A 12,808-nucleotide genomic window follows, 5' to 3' on the forward strand; every position below is an offset into this window, starting at 1 on the left:
AATGTACTCCAGTTTACAGGGAAAACAAACAATAGACAAGCATCGATCATGGATCAGCCGCCCCAGAGTCTACAACATTATTGATGCTCTACTGGAGCACCAAGACAGAAAACACGACAGATTGCAGCAAACATCCAAACCATGGCTGAGAATCGACGTCTGGACAACTACTCCTGACAACTCATTTAAGGAATTATATCTAAGCTTTGGTGGGAAAACCAGGGTGGATATGATCTTTTCCCAATTCAACTGCAATGCTAGACATATTTACCAACACTAATGCACAGAAATGCCAAAAGGAATCAGGTAAAAACCCAAAACAATGTAAAAACACCGTAGGCTGTAAGAAAACATGCAGACACACATAGACTGATAACCACCAGACTGCTACCAATTATTTCTGCCTGAAGATATTAATGTTGTGAACTGCTGCTAGATTATGTATACAGCTGCATAGCATATCAAATTGCAAAAATCACAATACGAGTGCAGGCAATACTGCAACTGCAAAGGGCAGTTTGGATGAACATTTGGTAAGCTGTGATATTTCTGGTGACATTTCTGGTATTTGTCCACACTGCAATCCCATTAAGCTACCTGCTGTCTGCTCAAGGAAAAAGGGGATGCTGTGTTGTCATCTTGGTACCTTTGCTGGCAAAAACATCAGATCTCGTACATGACAGACTGTGGAGATGCTTTTTTCCAGCACCGAGTCGAAAGCTGGTTAGAGGTGGGGCAAAGGTAGTTATGATCAGAAAGAAAACCTGTTAGATGCTGCAGATGCTTTGAGATTGGAATGGACGTTCACCTTTTGGAAGAACGACAGGATCTCTAAGTAAACTAAAATGATGTCAAATGAAAGCTGTTCCTCACACACCCCCACCCCTGAGCACAACCTGCATTCCAGACAGCTTCACAGCGCTCTCAAACCTAAGCAGCTCGACCTGGACAGAGGCTTTGCTGCTCTTATCCAAACGTAAGAGCTGGAAATATTAGGAAAAAACTCAGTCTAAAAACAACATGTCAGTATTACTAAAAACCCCTTCTGGCTTTGATTACACTGCTTTATCTTAAAATTATCAATAAGTCCATGTTTGTTTTGTTGCTCACCAACTTGTGACAAAACCTAATCCTCCTAGGTACAAACAAACCCAGTGTTCCCTGATTTAAAGTCCAGCTGCCTAGTAACGAGTACATTAATTCACTAAATATCTGGGAGGATAGGAGGGTGAAGCCCAGGTCGAACCACAGCAAAGCAACGTGACAAAACCCAACACAATGTAACCAACCCAGTGTGAGAACATAGGACCTGTCTGATTGGTTCCACGAATAGATTGAAATGTTCTTTGCCACACAGGGACAGGAGTCTGATATCCAGGAAAGCAAACAAGCATTTTAACCTAATAACAATAGCAAGAGATGGTGGCATGTTTCTAACTTAAATACTCGGCAGGATAAAGTCAAGAACTGCCATGAGGCTTCTTAGATCATGATGTGCTCATTTAAAAGAGGGTTTTCACCACCTCAATACTGAAAAATAAGTAAATAAAAGACATATTGTGAAATGAACACTTTGCCATATATGGGCATGGGTGAGCAAGGAAAGGAGGAAGTCGTCAGTCAGGACAAAGAAGGAGTGCTCTATGGCATGGGGAGAAAACCAGAACAGCAAGCAGAGGGCAGGCCTCACTGTAAAAATCACTGGTAGCCAGGAAAAGGGTAGGAAAAACACATGATCAATCTCTCAACTACTGGGTTTGTTTCTCACTTTCCTCTTGGTGTTAAATTAAAACATTTTGATGCTATGAAAGGTTCTGGAGTGAAATGAGTCAAGCCAATGTATGGACTGGAAAATGATCATGAAGAGCTTCCATTCATTTCATTCAGTTTCCTGTTTCAAACAGAAAATCCTTGGTAATACTATGAGAAGTCAGCTGATATGTTTAGTGATGTGATTGCATCTTTCAAAGTGACCGCTCTTTAATCTTTCTATTTGATGTAAATGACCGGGTTATAGGTCATCGCCATATATTCTGCAATGTGTTTTTTATCCTAACCTTTTGGAACAATCTTCTATTTCCTGTATTAGTCTGTAGATGAATGCCTCTAATGCAGCACTCGTTTACTTTATGCATACGTTATATCTATAAATGAGACAACACTCTGAGACAACATTTAGTATTCAGTGTCCAGCCTGAGTAACAGTGTGCGCTTTCTGTCCCCTCTAAATAACTCGACACACGAACATTAATGGCTAAACCGCTGGCAACAAAAGTGAGTACACCCCTAAGTGAAAATGTTTGAATTGTGCTCAATTAGCCATTTTTCCTTCCTGGTGTCATGTGTCCCATTGGTGTCGCAAGGTCTCAGGTGTGTCAAGTTGCATAACTGTGATTATTTGTTGGTTTCTGGCCTTGATGCTGGAATTTGTAAACTAATATAGGCTATTAAAAGAGGGATCATGTAACTCCTGTCACCTAGGCCTAGGTCCGTGAGCACCAGGAAACTTCCTGGTGGCTTGGCAGCTGGCCTGGGCCTCCCAGCTTTCACCGAGGGGCAGGACCAAAGGCTTGGTTCAGGTCGCGCTTGATTTATTTAAGTAATCCGTGCAGGTGAGACAAACATTAGCGGTGAAGAGAGAAAATTATAATTTTACTGATTTTTAAACTACCGTACCTTTCTATCACAAGGTTATAAAACAAAACAAAAGAAGAGATGGGATATGAAGCACCATAATAAAGCATAACTATATTTACTAATCTCTAATTGAAGATTCAACATACTTGGACTCATCAAACCGGACCTGCATAAATGTACCACAAAGCACTGAGAACAGAGTCACAGATTCCTAACAGCAACTTGTTATATTGCCATAAATGGCATTGGTCACTGTGCTCATGTCAACTCTCCTACAGTGGATGGACTCTTAAAAACCACAGCCTTCCTTGCTCCTTTAGCTCGTTAGCCAGCTTCCAGCATGCAACAGTTGTTTTACACAGACAGCAAAAGATGTAGCTGTTTCAAGTCAAGAATATCTTCACTCTTATTTCCTCATAGGGACATTTCAGAATCTAATCAGTTGTTTCGATGTCAAAGAATAAAATATGCCCAAATAGATTTTCTACTGATAAGAAATGCCGACTTCAGCAGAAATGGGAAGTTTATGTTTGTTCTTGTTCCTGATAAACCAGATTTACAGGAACTTCTTGATGGATCAGTCCTGCCCCTTGGAATTTTCAGGAGGCATGACTGCACACGTTTTAGTCCATTCTGCATCTCGCAGCACCAATAAAAGTGTCCCGTCGGACCTTTTTTTAGCTGCCTGCCTCCGTTTTCTCCAGCTGGGAGCGAAGCCAGCAGCTCCTCCTCTGCTCCTCCATCTAACCCTCTCCCACACAGGGATAGATGGAAAATAGTGACCCCTCAGTGAACGAGAAACTCAAAGCAACTCTGGAGCGGGGGAGTGAGGGCGACTCTTGAGGCAGAAGTCCGACTGCAGTGACATTTCTGTGCAGGCTTTGCATTTTCATGGGGATGTTTTGTTCGCCTTTAAGGGCCAACTGTGAATGCTTGTCATTGTGGCGCCAAAGAAAGACTAAAACTGAGAGGAGAGACCGGGGGGAAAATAGACAGGAGGCTTGACAAAACAAAGTGGGAAGACTGGAAAATGAGAGAGAAAAGGGGAAAAAAAGCATCAAAATGAAACTGGAGTAGACACTGGAGTGAAAGGAGTGAATATAAGGGAGGGTTTTACTGGGCAGCTGAAAAGCCTGGGTGAGTTCTATCTGCCATGTTTGGTGCCAGGGGGCGAACGCACCCCGCCGCACAGGCTCCACCATTGTTCTTTCAACAACAGATTGCCACGGCAGCAGCCTGAAGGAGCCCTACGCAAAACAAAAACAAGCAGGGACACACAGTTTGTAGAGATACATTTGTAAAATATTACAAATGTTAGATGAACCGATCAGGCTTTTCCTGGTCAAGGCAGATTTTATTAACTCACTAAAATTGTGGAAATAAAAGAAAAGTGTTGTGGGTTTTTGATAGAGGTGATGGTTTTGACGACAGCAGAAAAACAGAGTTACATCATCAACTCCATTTATGGATCAAAAAATGTGTCTCTAACCTTATGCATAAAAGTACCTGCTGTTTGTCAGCATGTTTATAGACTTACAACGGTGGGAGGTCTTAGTTTTGAGGCATTTAATACAAAGAAGAAAAAAAGACATTTTTAGTATACATCCCACCCATCACAGATCATCAAAGGTTATCATGCCAAATAAAGCCACCTGTGCTGCTAAAGCAGACAGAAGGGCTGTTGTTGCTAAAGCCTGGAGCAATGTGGGCTTAAGCATGGGCAGGCTGGAAATGCTATAGAGCATGTACCAGCTGCTTTGCTGGACCACAGCACATATACACAACCCTAGGAAAAACTAATTAGCAGGAGGAATGGGAGGGTGGGGAGAACACAAACAAAGTAAAAAAGTACGAGGCAGGTTTGGTAGACTGAGCTCCACCATGCAGGGAGCAGCGGACACCCTGCAGCGTCAATGTGCTGTAACTAACGTTCCCCGTACAATATAACGTACCGCTGAGCACCATACGACAACAGCACACGAAAACGACTGATTGATTTCCCATCATGTCGTGCAGTGCTTGTGAAAACAAATGTGAAAAATTAAAGTCACTAGTGCCAAAACCTAAGTGCAACATTTTTTTGTCACTCATTTTAGGAAGTGAAACACATTATATAGATTCATCACACACAAAGTGAAATATTTCCAGACTTATTTCTTGTAATGTTGGTGATTATGGCTCAAAGGTAATGGAAAATAAAATTCAGCGTCTCCGAGAATTTTCTACATTGTGAAAAAGTTAAATACTGGAAACTCTTGGCATCACATCCAAATGAGCTACTTAAATCTGAACTCTAAACAATCTGCTGACTGGACATCTATCCAAGTGTTTCTGAAAACAAAAAAAGAAATTAAGATTTCTCCACAAAACTGTTCAACCCCCAATATCATGTATTGCCCCATCTTTTGAGATGAGTATATCAGAACACACCGACTGAACAGTGGTCACGTAAAATTCATGAAAGCTTTTCCCTCGTGAATTTCTTTCAGATCTAGTGACGTGAGGAATCATTTGAGCCACAAGCGGATAAGTTGTGTCACCACATTGTTTCAAAGTGGTGTGAAAGCTGACTTGAGCCGTCTAGCAGATCTACCATTAGTAGGTTTTGTTTGACAATAATGGTCTTATTCATTAGCAATGGCTGATGATAGCTGTTATGTTTGCAGTATGAATGGCAGAAAACGTAACAGAGGCGCTAGTTCTTATTGAGAAGATTTTCCAATTTACTTTATAAGTGTTAAAAACCCTCAAATCAGACTAGTGTAAATTAAATATTTATTTCACTGGTCTCAGTAGCCTTCATTGTCCAAATTACAACTAAAGATAGTATTTAGAGGTAAGAAATATATATATAATTCTGTAATGATATTTAGCTGGATGAAAATGAGGCCGAAAACATCCCTCTCAACATCCATTTTGACCAAGAAAAGGTACAGGAAAACACCAAACCCTGAGTGAATGGACAGACTACGTTCAGGATCCACCAAGTGGGAAGAATCACTTATAATTTATGTGCTCAGCATCATACCCTCAAGGATTAGTGCTTCCAATGGTCCATATATGTAGTCAGTAAGAGATCAGATTTTTTTGTCAGACAAATATAATGTATCTGTAAGATAACTAAATAACTCATTTAGCTAAATACCGTAAGTAATGAGATCTTATACATTTATTTTACATAAATACTTCAAGCTATACAACTGCTACTGCATGTCTGAGTACAGCACCCTGCCGTTGTGAATTACTGTCACTAAAGAACTGCATTCATTTCAACCGGAGACAGCTGTTGACGTTTAGGCGGACATAAAGTCCCCTGTAAGTTTGTCAGTGAGCACGAGTATTTAGACTAATCTGTAGCAGTGCATGCTGGGAGGGAGAAATCAAAATGCTGAAGCTCTGAAGGAAAGCCCTTTCAGTAGGAGAGAGGACCTTTAATTCATGAAGAGAACAAATCCTCCCAAGTGCAGCAGCATGCAACCATTCTGATCTGCAGGTAAATCCATGGAGTGGCCTTTGAAAGCAGTAGCAGATGTCACCTGGTTAGGTAAACTGAGATGAGCGACATCAGGACTTCAAAAGTGGCGGGAAGCTTATGAGACGTCTCTGTGTTGTTGAAAGGTCAGGTCTTAAAATAAAATCTGACGTGGGGTGAATACAAACCGATACGCAAGTGACAATTTAAGTATTTGACTCCATACATTGCTTTCTGTGTAAATTGGTTTCTTAGGGTGAATATCGCTGCTGTTGGATTGTCGAAAATAAACCATTAAGTTCTAAAAGTGGAACTTTTCAGGAAATAAAGACCTTACTTCTAAATTTAAACTCATAAAATTAGTCAAAGTTACACGATACTTTCATGGGGCATGTTTCAACGAAACCCCCAACAGATATGAAAGCTGATTTTCACAAGAAACCAACAATTAAAAAGGGAGATGCAGGGTGTTTGTCTGACAGCAACAATGAGCACTTTTCCATGCTACAGAACATTAGAAAACATTAGAAAATAAACCCAGCAGGCAAAAACATCTTCACAACAAGAGACAAAGTGTCACTAATAATTTAATCGGTATTCCGACTCTTAAATTAGATCATTAGATTTGAGAAGAACGTACATACAGTGGCATTTCATCTTCGCCAGCAACATATCACATAGAACATGCATGAACCGTACTGCAATTAAAAAGTCATAAACACTTCCTGTGTTACACACACTAGCAACAAAGTGTTGCTAGAAAAGCCTCCAGTAGGAGCACCAAAGAGCAACATATAACAGCCATGTCGAGCTGAGAGTAAGCGGTCTGTAGCACAAAGGCTGATGTGTTGTATCCTGGACAAATCGCCATGGTAACATATAAACAATTCATAACCTTTTCTTTCAAAATTTCTAAGCTTTAGGGAGAGACTTCTATTATAGTCCAAAAAAAAAAAAAACAATATTTAAAATGTAATGGAAAAGACTTAATACCTTATGTAAAATAATCCTACAATGCAATTATAAATAGATTGATGCATCATGATGTTAGCGGCTCTCTCACACAACACACTAGCTGCCACACACCAGAAACCTCGCAGTTACCATGACCTAAGGTTTCTGTGGCAAAGGCCGTCTAAGCATCAAATGTTAAAGCCATCATAGCTGCCTTTAGTCATCCCATCACTTTGTTTTGGACTTATGTGCCCTTTCCATTAGTACCAACTCTACTCTGCTTGGATCGGTTCTGCTCTACATGGTCATGGTTTTCCATTACAATTGAGAACAAGCTCAATGTGGGCGGGATCGCAAGTAGCAAGGTGGCTCCACATTCCGAAAAAGTAACGTGATGTGATTTGTAGTGACACAACCCCAACAACAGCCTTGAATGCTGCTCAGACTATGGCCGTTGTCAGATTTAAAGTGAAAGAGGAGAGCCAGAGAAGGCTGTTGGCAGCAAGAGGAACCACTCTGGATTAGTAGGAGAGAGAACGGGAAGCCATGGAATGGTACAAGCTAAACGACAGGTAAGGGTAAGCTACCTAATGCTAGCTTGCAATAATGGTCAATAAGCTCAGTGCACAGCGATTTAACAGTTGAAGATATTAGTTATTGAAATATGATGCGACTAGTGATGGTGCCCTCTACCCAATCAGTGACCAACAGTCTTCTGGCATCGCGTTTTCAGCACGACTCGGCTTGCAGTTCCAACCATGCAAACAGGTAGTAAAAATGGAAAAGCCTGAAAAGTCTTGCCAAACGAGTAGGGACTAGTGGAAAAAGGGCTAATAGTGACGGGGAACACTGTTCTCAGCGCTCTAAGGTGGAAGCCACCATCTTCAATAAATGTTGGAGATAGCAAGTTCTTCACAGATGAAGGTTCAATGAGCTTGGCTTTGCCTTTTCCAAGTTAGGGCCGACCTTTGACATAACTTGCTCTGGAATCCTGTGGTTGGGTACAATCAGCTATTTCTCTTTCACCTTTAGAGTGGACCTGTGTAACATGATTCCTCATATTTGTGTAGTCACAAAATATTTCAGCTTACTATTACACAGCCTGCATATGGTGTGGTTTTTGTCAAATTAATTAAACAATGCCAATAAACCCCCCGCCCGATAAAGACCCCCGAATATGTGACATTACTCTCCTTTCAGGTCAAACACAAAAACTGTTTCTGCAAAAGAAAACCTTTGGTTTCTCTTTGATTATTTTGAGAAATGCATTTTGTCTTAGCTAGTCCTGTCTGCTTTTCATTTTCCTGCTAACATGAAGAAAGAGACGTTGTTTTGCCATCAGGTGTAGGAAGAATTTGGTTAAAACATTCTCCCCCTTTTTGCCGACTGCTGCGTCACACCAAGTGCAGTGACTACCTTGCTTGGTGAATCAGAGGGCGCAACAGTCGGGCTGAGAGCAAAAAGGCACCTTAATCCCGCCTTGAAGGGTTTTGTGAAACGGGCTTTTAGTAGAGAGGAGGATCTACCTCACATAAACACAACAGTAGCAATACTGACCAACTCAGACATGATAAGAATTACAGAAGGTAGATGTATGCTAATGACAATATTGAACACAAAAAATGTTTTTGACTAATGGACATTACTTGCACATGGCTATGTGCTAAATAAATTCTTTCAAAACAGATTTCAAGATTTAACAGCTTTTACTTTCAACCAAAACAGGAGACATGTATTAAATTACTCAGGTGTCCAAGCATCTGTTACAGTCCTTTTACTACACTTATAAAGTCAGTTTCAAGGCAATCTGTATTTTTGTGTTGACAAAGCTTCCAATGATGCATAACATATCTGTTTTTATGTGAACGAGCACAGAAGCCAAGTAAGAAAACCTGGGATAACTTGGAAAAATCTGGACATTATGTCAGTAACCAACTCAGACTTGAGATTTAGGTTTTGCTAAGTTCAGTAAAACATAAACAGTGTTGCAGACTCCAGTTCTATATGAAATTACAAAACTAAAAAGCAGGGTTTAGCCTGATGTTTTTTAAGATGTTTGGAGGAGTTTTGGTTTAAAGCTACATTGAAACCTTTAACTGTACCTCAGAGTTCAGCTAGAATCTAACAGAGCACCTCCACGAGGTCCACTTTGATGGTGGTCAGAGGCTCAGCTGGCTGCAGTTACACTTCTTCTGATAATCCAATCTGACAGAGCAACAAGTTTAATTTTATTAGGTTTATCAAATCAAATGAAATCTGTCAACCCGTCACATCCTCGACAACAGAGTAAAAACATCGTCCTTTCTTCAGTCTACAGATTAAAAATAAATACACCCCAGGAGTCTCACTGGGTTCCAGGTTTACAGATCTTTTCAGATGTGTATAGAAAACTATGTACCCCTGCTTTATTGCCTAAATGTTGTTAATTGGCTCAGTCTATTTATATTTGCTTGACTGTTTTCTCCACCTTCCTAACTCTTACTAAAGTGATCCTTTCATGGCCCAAAACTAAATGACCAACTGAGCATTAATAATGAAGTGTCAGAAAACCTTGAATGTTGATCTGGCCTCTCCTCTCTAAAAATCCAGAAAATAAAAACGATTGAAAGGATATCACTTAAGCTCACATCTGGAAGTTCTTACAGTCATATTCCCACATTTTCATTCACTGAGGTTTCCTATTTGTTGCATCAGAAACCAGCCAAAAATGAAGAGCAACCTGGAGAGAACAGCATAAGCATGCACTGCTCTTATTCAAGCTCACATACAGCACAAACAAACACAAACAAGGCTGCAATCCTTCTTTATTTTTTTTAAAGATTTTTTTGAGACCTAGTGGCCTTTATTTTTCCCGTATTTTTTTGAAAGTAGGCAGACAGGAAATACGGGTGGAGAGAGGGGGAAGACATGCGGCAAATGCGCACTTAACCCCCAGCGCCATCAGCGCCATGCCCATTTGGAATCATTCTTTTATAAACTCGTGGTTTTTGCTAAATCTCCATGTAAATCCACATCCTAACTATTGATTTGCATAACCAAATCAACTGTGTGCATTCATCTAGCACATTATATCAGAGCGTATGCGCGAAACAATCAATCATCACCCTTTGTTCACCACCAGATCATGCGTTTACTGCACATAGATAGGCTGTCCCTGTTCTAGACTGATCCAAAAGGGAAGAAAAAGAGTGATCAGGTCACCCGAGTCAGGATCCCTTATTTAATGTAGAAAGTCAAGCTCGGCTGCCATGCAACACATAAAGATGTAGGAACAACAACAGGCTTTTCTTCGAAAGTACAGAGCTACCCTTCAACCAGAATTAACTGACTCAAACAAACAACATCCCTGAAAGAAACAAGCATATTAACATCAATGGTAGAGCAAAATACTTTAAAAATGGCAGTTTTAATGAAAAACGTTTCATTGCTGACATGTGTTAAACCGATTGTGTTACAGGCTGACAAGAGATGGGGTTTTCTCTGGCTGGTGCAGATATTTAAATCTGGGCACCGAATGGCCAATCTTTAATGTTGAACTGTCTTATTCAAGATCAGAATTTAGTGGCGGAGACACATCGTTGTTCACAGATCTACTCCACCTCAAACACACCCTCAGTAGGAGAGCGAATACCCAGTACAAATAACATTATTACTGCTGGTCCAAACTCATACCTCACAAAGGAACAGCTGTTTTCATCATCAGGGGAGTGTTCAAAATGACATCAGAGGGAACACAAAAGCTGTAAGCAGCTGCAAGAAAGGATATTGTATTTTTTAAAGGAGGCATGTCAGCTGTACATTAAGGCCGCTGGTTAACTCAAACGGGTAGCTGGACGTCACCAGACAACAGGGCGGAACAAATGATCCAATCACAGAGTGCGATTTCTCCTGAAATACGACATGATGGATTTGAAAATGTTGGTAGCGTTTCACAAATCCCAGCGGTGGTGGGTGACTTCCTACTCTTCGCACACGAAACTGCTTCAGTAATGCTAACGTAAGATGCTACAAATCATTTTAAACGTTACCTCTGCAGTCATGTTGTCATTGGTTAAAATAGTGAAATCCTGTTTAACTTCAGAGCTGAGTGACAACAGCATCGCCTCTGGTCCCGATACAAATAATTAATCAGATCGCAAAACGCTTCTTATGGTTGTGGATAGTTATGATAAATGAATTTATTGATGAACAAACAACCCAACATATCTGAAAGTCAATCAAAACTTGTTTTTGTATGTGTTATGCATTTTGAATGGCTCTTCTAGAAAAAAAAAATCATATTAGTAGGTACAAATCTTTATTATTATTATAAAAGATGGCCTATAATGTGATCAAAGAGAAAAGGATGTGTCGTTAATTTGAGCTAGGTTAGTAACCTGAATGATTTTTACCATATTGCAGAGAAAGACAAACTGTACAATCTAGTTCTGATGTGTTTTTAGGAGATACTTTAACTTTACAATGATCACAATCAGCTAAAAATGGCCACCGGTTGGTAAGAGCTTTACAAAAACGTGATCACATAAAGTCTGAACGATGCACCTTTAGTTAAATGTCTTGTTATTATGCTCATATTTGACAACAGACTGGGGCTTAAATTAAAGGTCTCCTAGTTTGGAAATGCTAAGAGGCCATGATCCCTGGAGGTTTATCTGAAAGTGGAAGATAATCAAGGCCTCAAATAATCACACACTTAGAAACACAACAATGTGACGTCTTAAGCTTCACCCCCCCTCCCACAAACACACACACACACACACACACACCAAAAACCGAAAACTGTTGTGTTTTTGGTTTTTTAGGGACAGTAGTGGGCAAATCTAAAACGTTACATCTTATCTGCCTACGTTCAGTTATGTTTAAGTTCCCAGGAAGATTTAAAAAAAAATACAGCTAAAATTGCCGTTTACTTTGGTCGAAGAATATCCAAGTTTGTTTTCGTCAGTGAAGCTGTTACTCCTTTCTGGTTGTACTCCAGACTGGATGACATGAGATTACTAATTATACATTATCTGAAACATGCCGAAACTATAACACTAATACTGCGAGGTGAACGCTGGCTCAAATGAATTGTTAGGTTGTTGAGTCTGACGTTCCTCTCCATACTGAACCAGTCCAAGCACGAACAGTCCAAAAACCACAGGCTAAACAAGAAACAGGCAACATTTACACACTGAAAGCATTACTGTGTTCTTAAAAAAAAAATTGTATTAATTTAGCTTAAAAAGAGGCATGAGAAAATGTAATAGTAGATGGTAAAGAGGTGTGCCAGTGTTCTTGGACAGAAAGACTAGTCTTGTACTCTCGAGCTTTTAGCTAGCCAACGAGTCAAGCGAGTTCGTTAATGTTCCCAAGTTAAAATTCATCCTAAACAACTACCGAGTTTAAGACAATATTCCAGAAACCAATGCGAAAAAACACTATGGGGAACTTACCCTCTAGAAGCCTGGAAATCAACGAGTCAACGTCCAACTCCCCCTCCGCCATTTCTTAACGCAGAGCTCTCCGCCCGCCGCAGTCTGGAGGAGAAGCAGCGGAGGCACCGCCTCAACGCACAGATCACTGCCCGCTAACTCCGCCCATTCATGTTCTGTCGTTGCGTTAAATGACCCTCGAAAAATGTAGTTCCCAGTGAAAGGAAAGAAAACAATGCATTTCAATCGAAACCTCTTGATCTCATGTGACAAAATATGATTAGCTGTTTAGGATGCATAAACAGAAATATTTTCTGTTTATGCATCGGAA

General features: G+C 40.3%; 1 protein-coding gene across 1 annotated transcript in view; it reads right to left on the bottom strand.

The window, feature by feature from the left end:
• Positions 1-12,656, bottom strand: part of LOC124880276 (serine/threonine-protein phosphatase PP1-beta catalytic subunit) — a 29,040-nt gene extending 16,384 nt beyond the window's left edge. The window contains exon 1 of the mRNA XM_047385311.1: positions 12,499-12,656. Within this exon, the coding sequence (XP_047241267.1) occupies positions 12,499-12,550 (52 nt within the window). The 5' untranslated portion in view covers positions 12,551-12,656. The remainder of the gene's footprint in view (positions 1-12,498) is intronic.
• Between the last annotated feature and the right edge of the window lie 152 nt (positions 12,657-12,808).

The sequence above is a fragment of the Girardinichthys multiradiatus genome, chromosome 14 (assembly GCF_021462225.1).
Source record: "Girardinichthys multiradiatus isolate DD_20200921_A chromosome 14, DD_fGirMul_XY1, whole genome shotgun sequence".
Lineage (NCBI taxonomy): Eukaryota > Metazoa > Chordata > Actinopteri > Cyprinodontiformes > Goodeidae > Girardinichthys > Girardinichthys multiradiatus.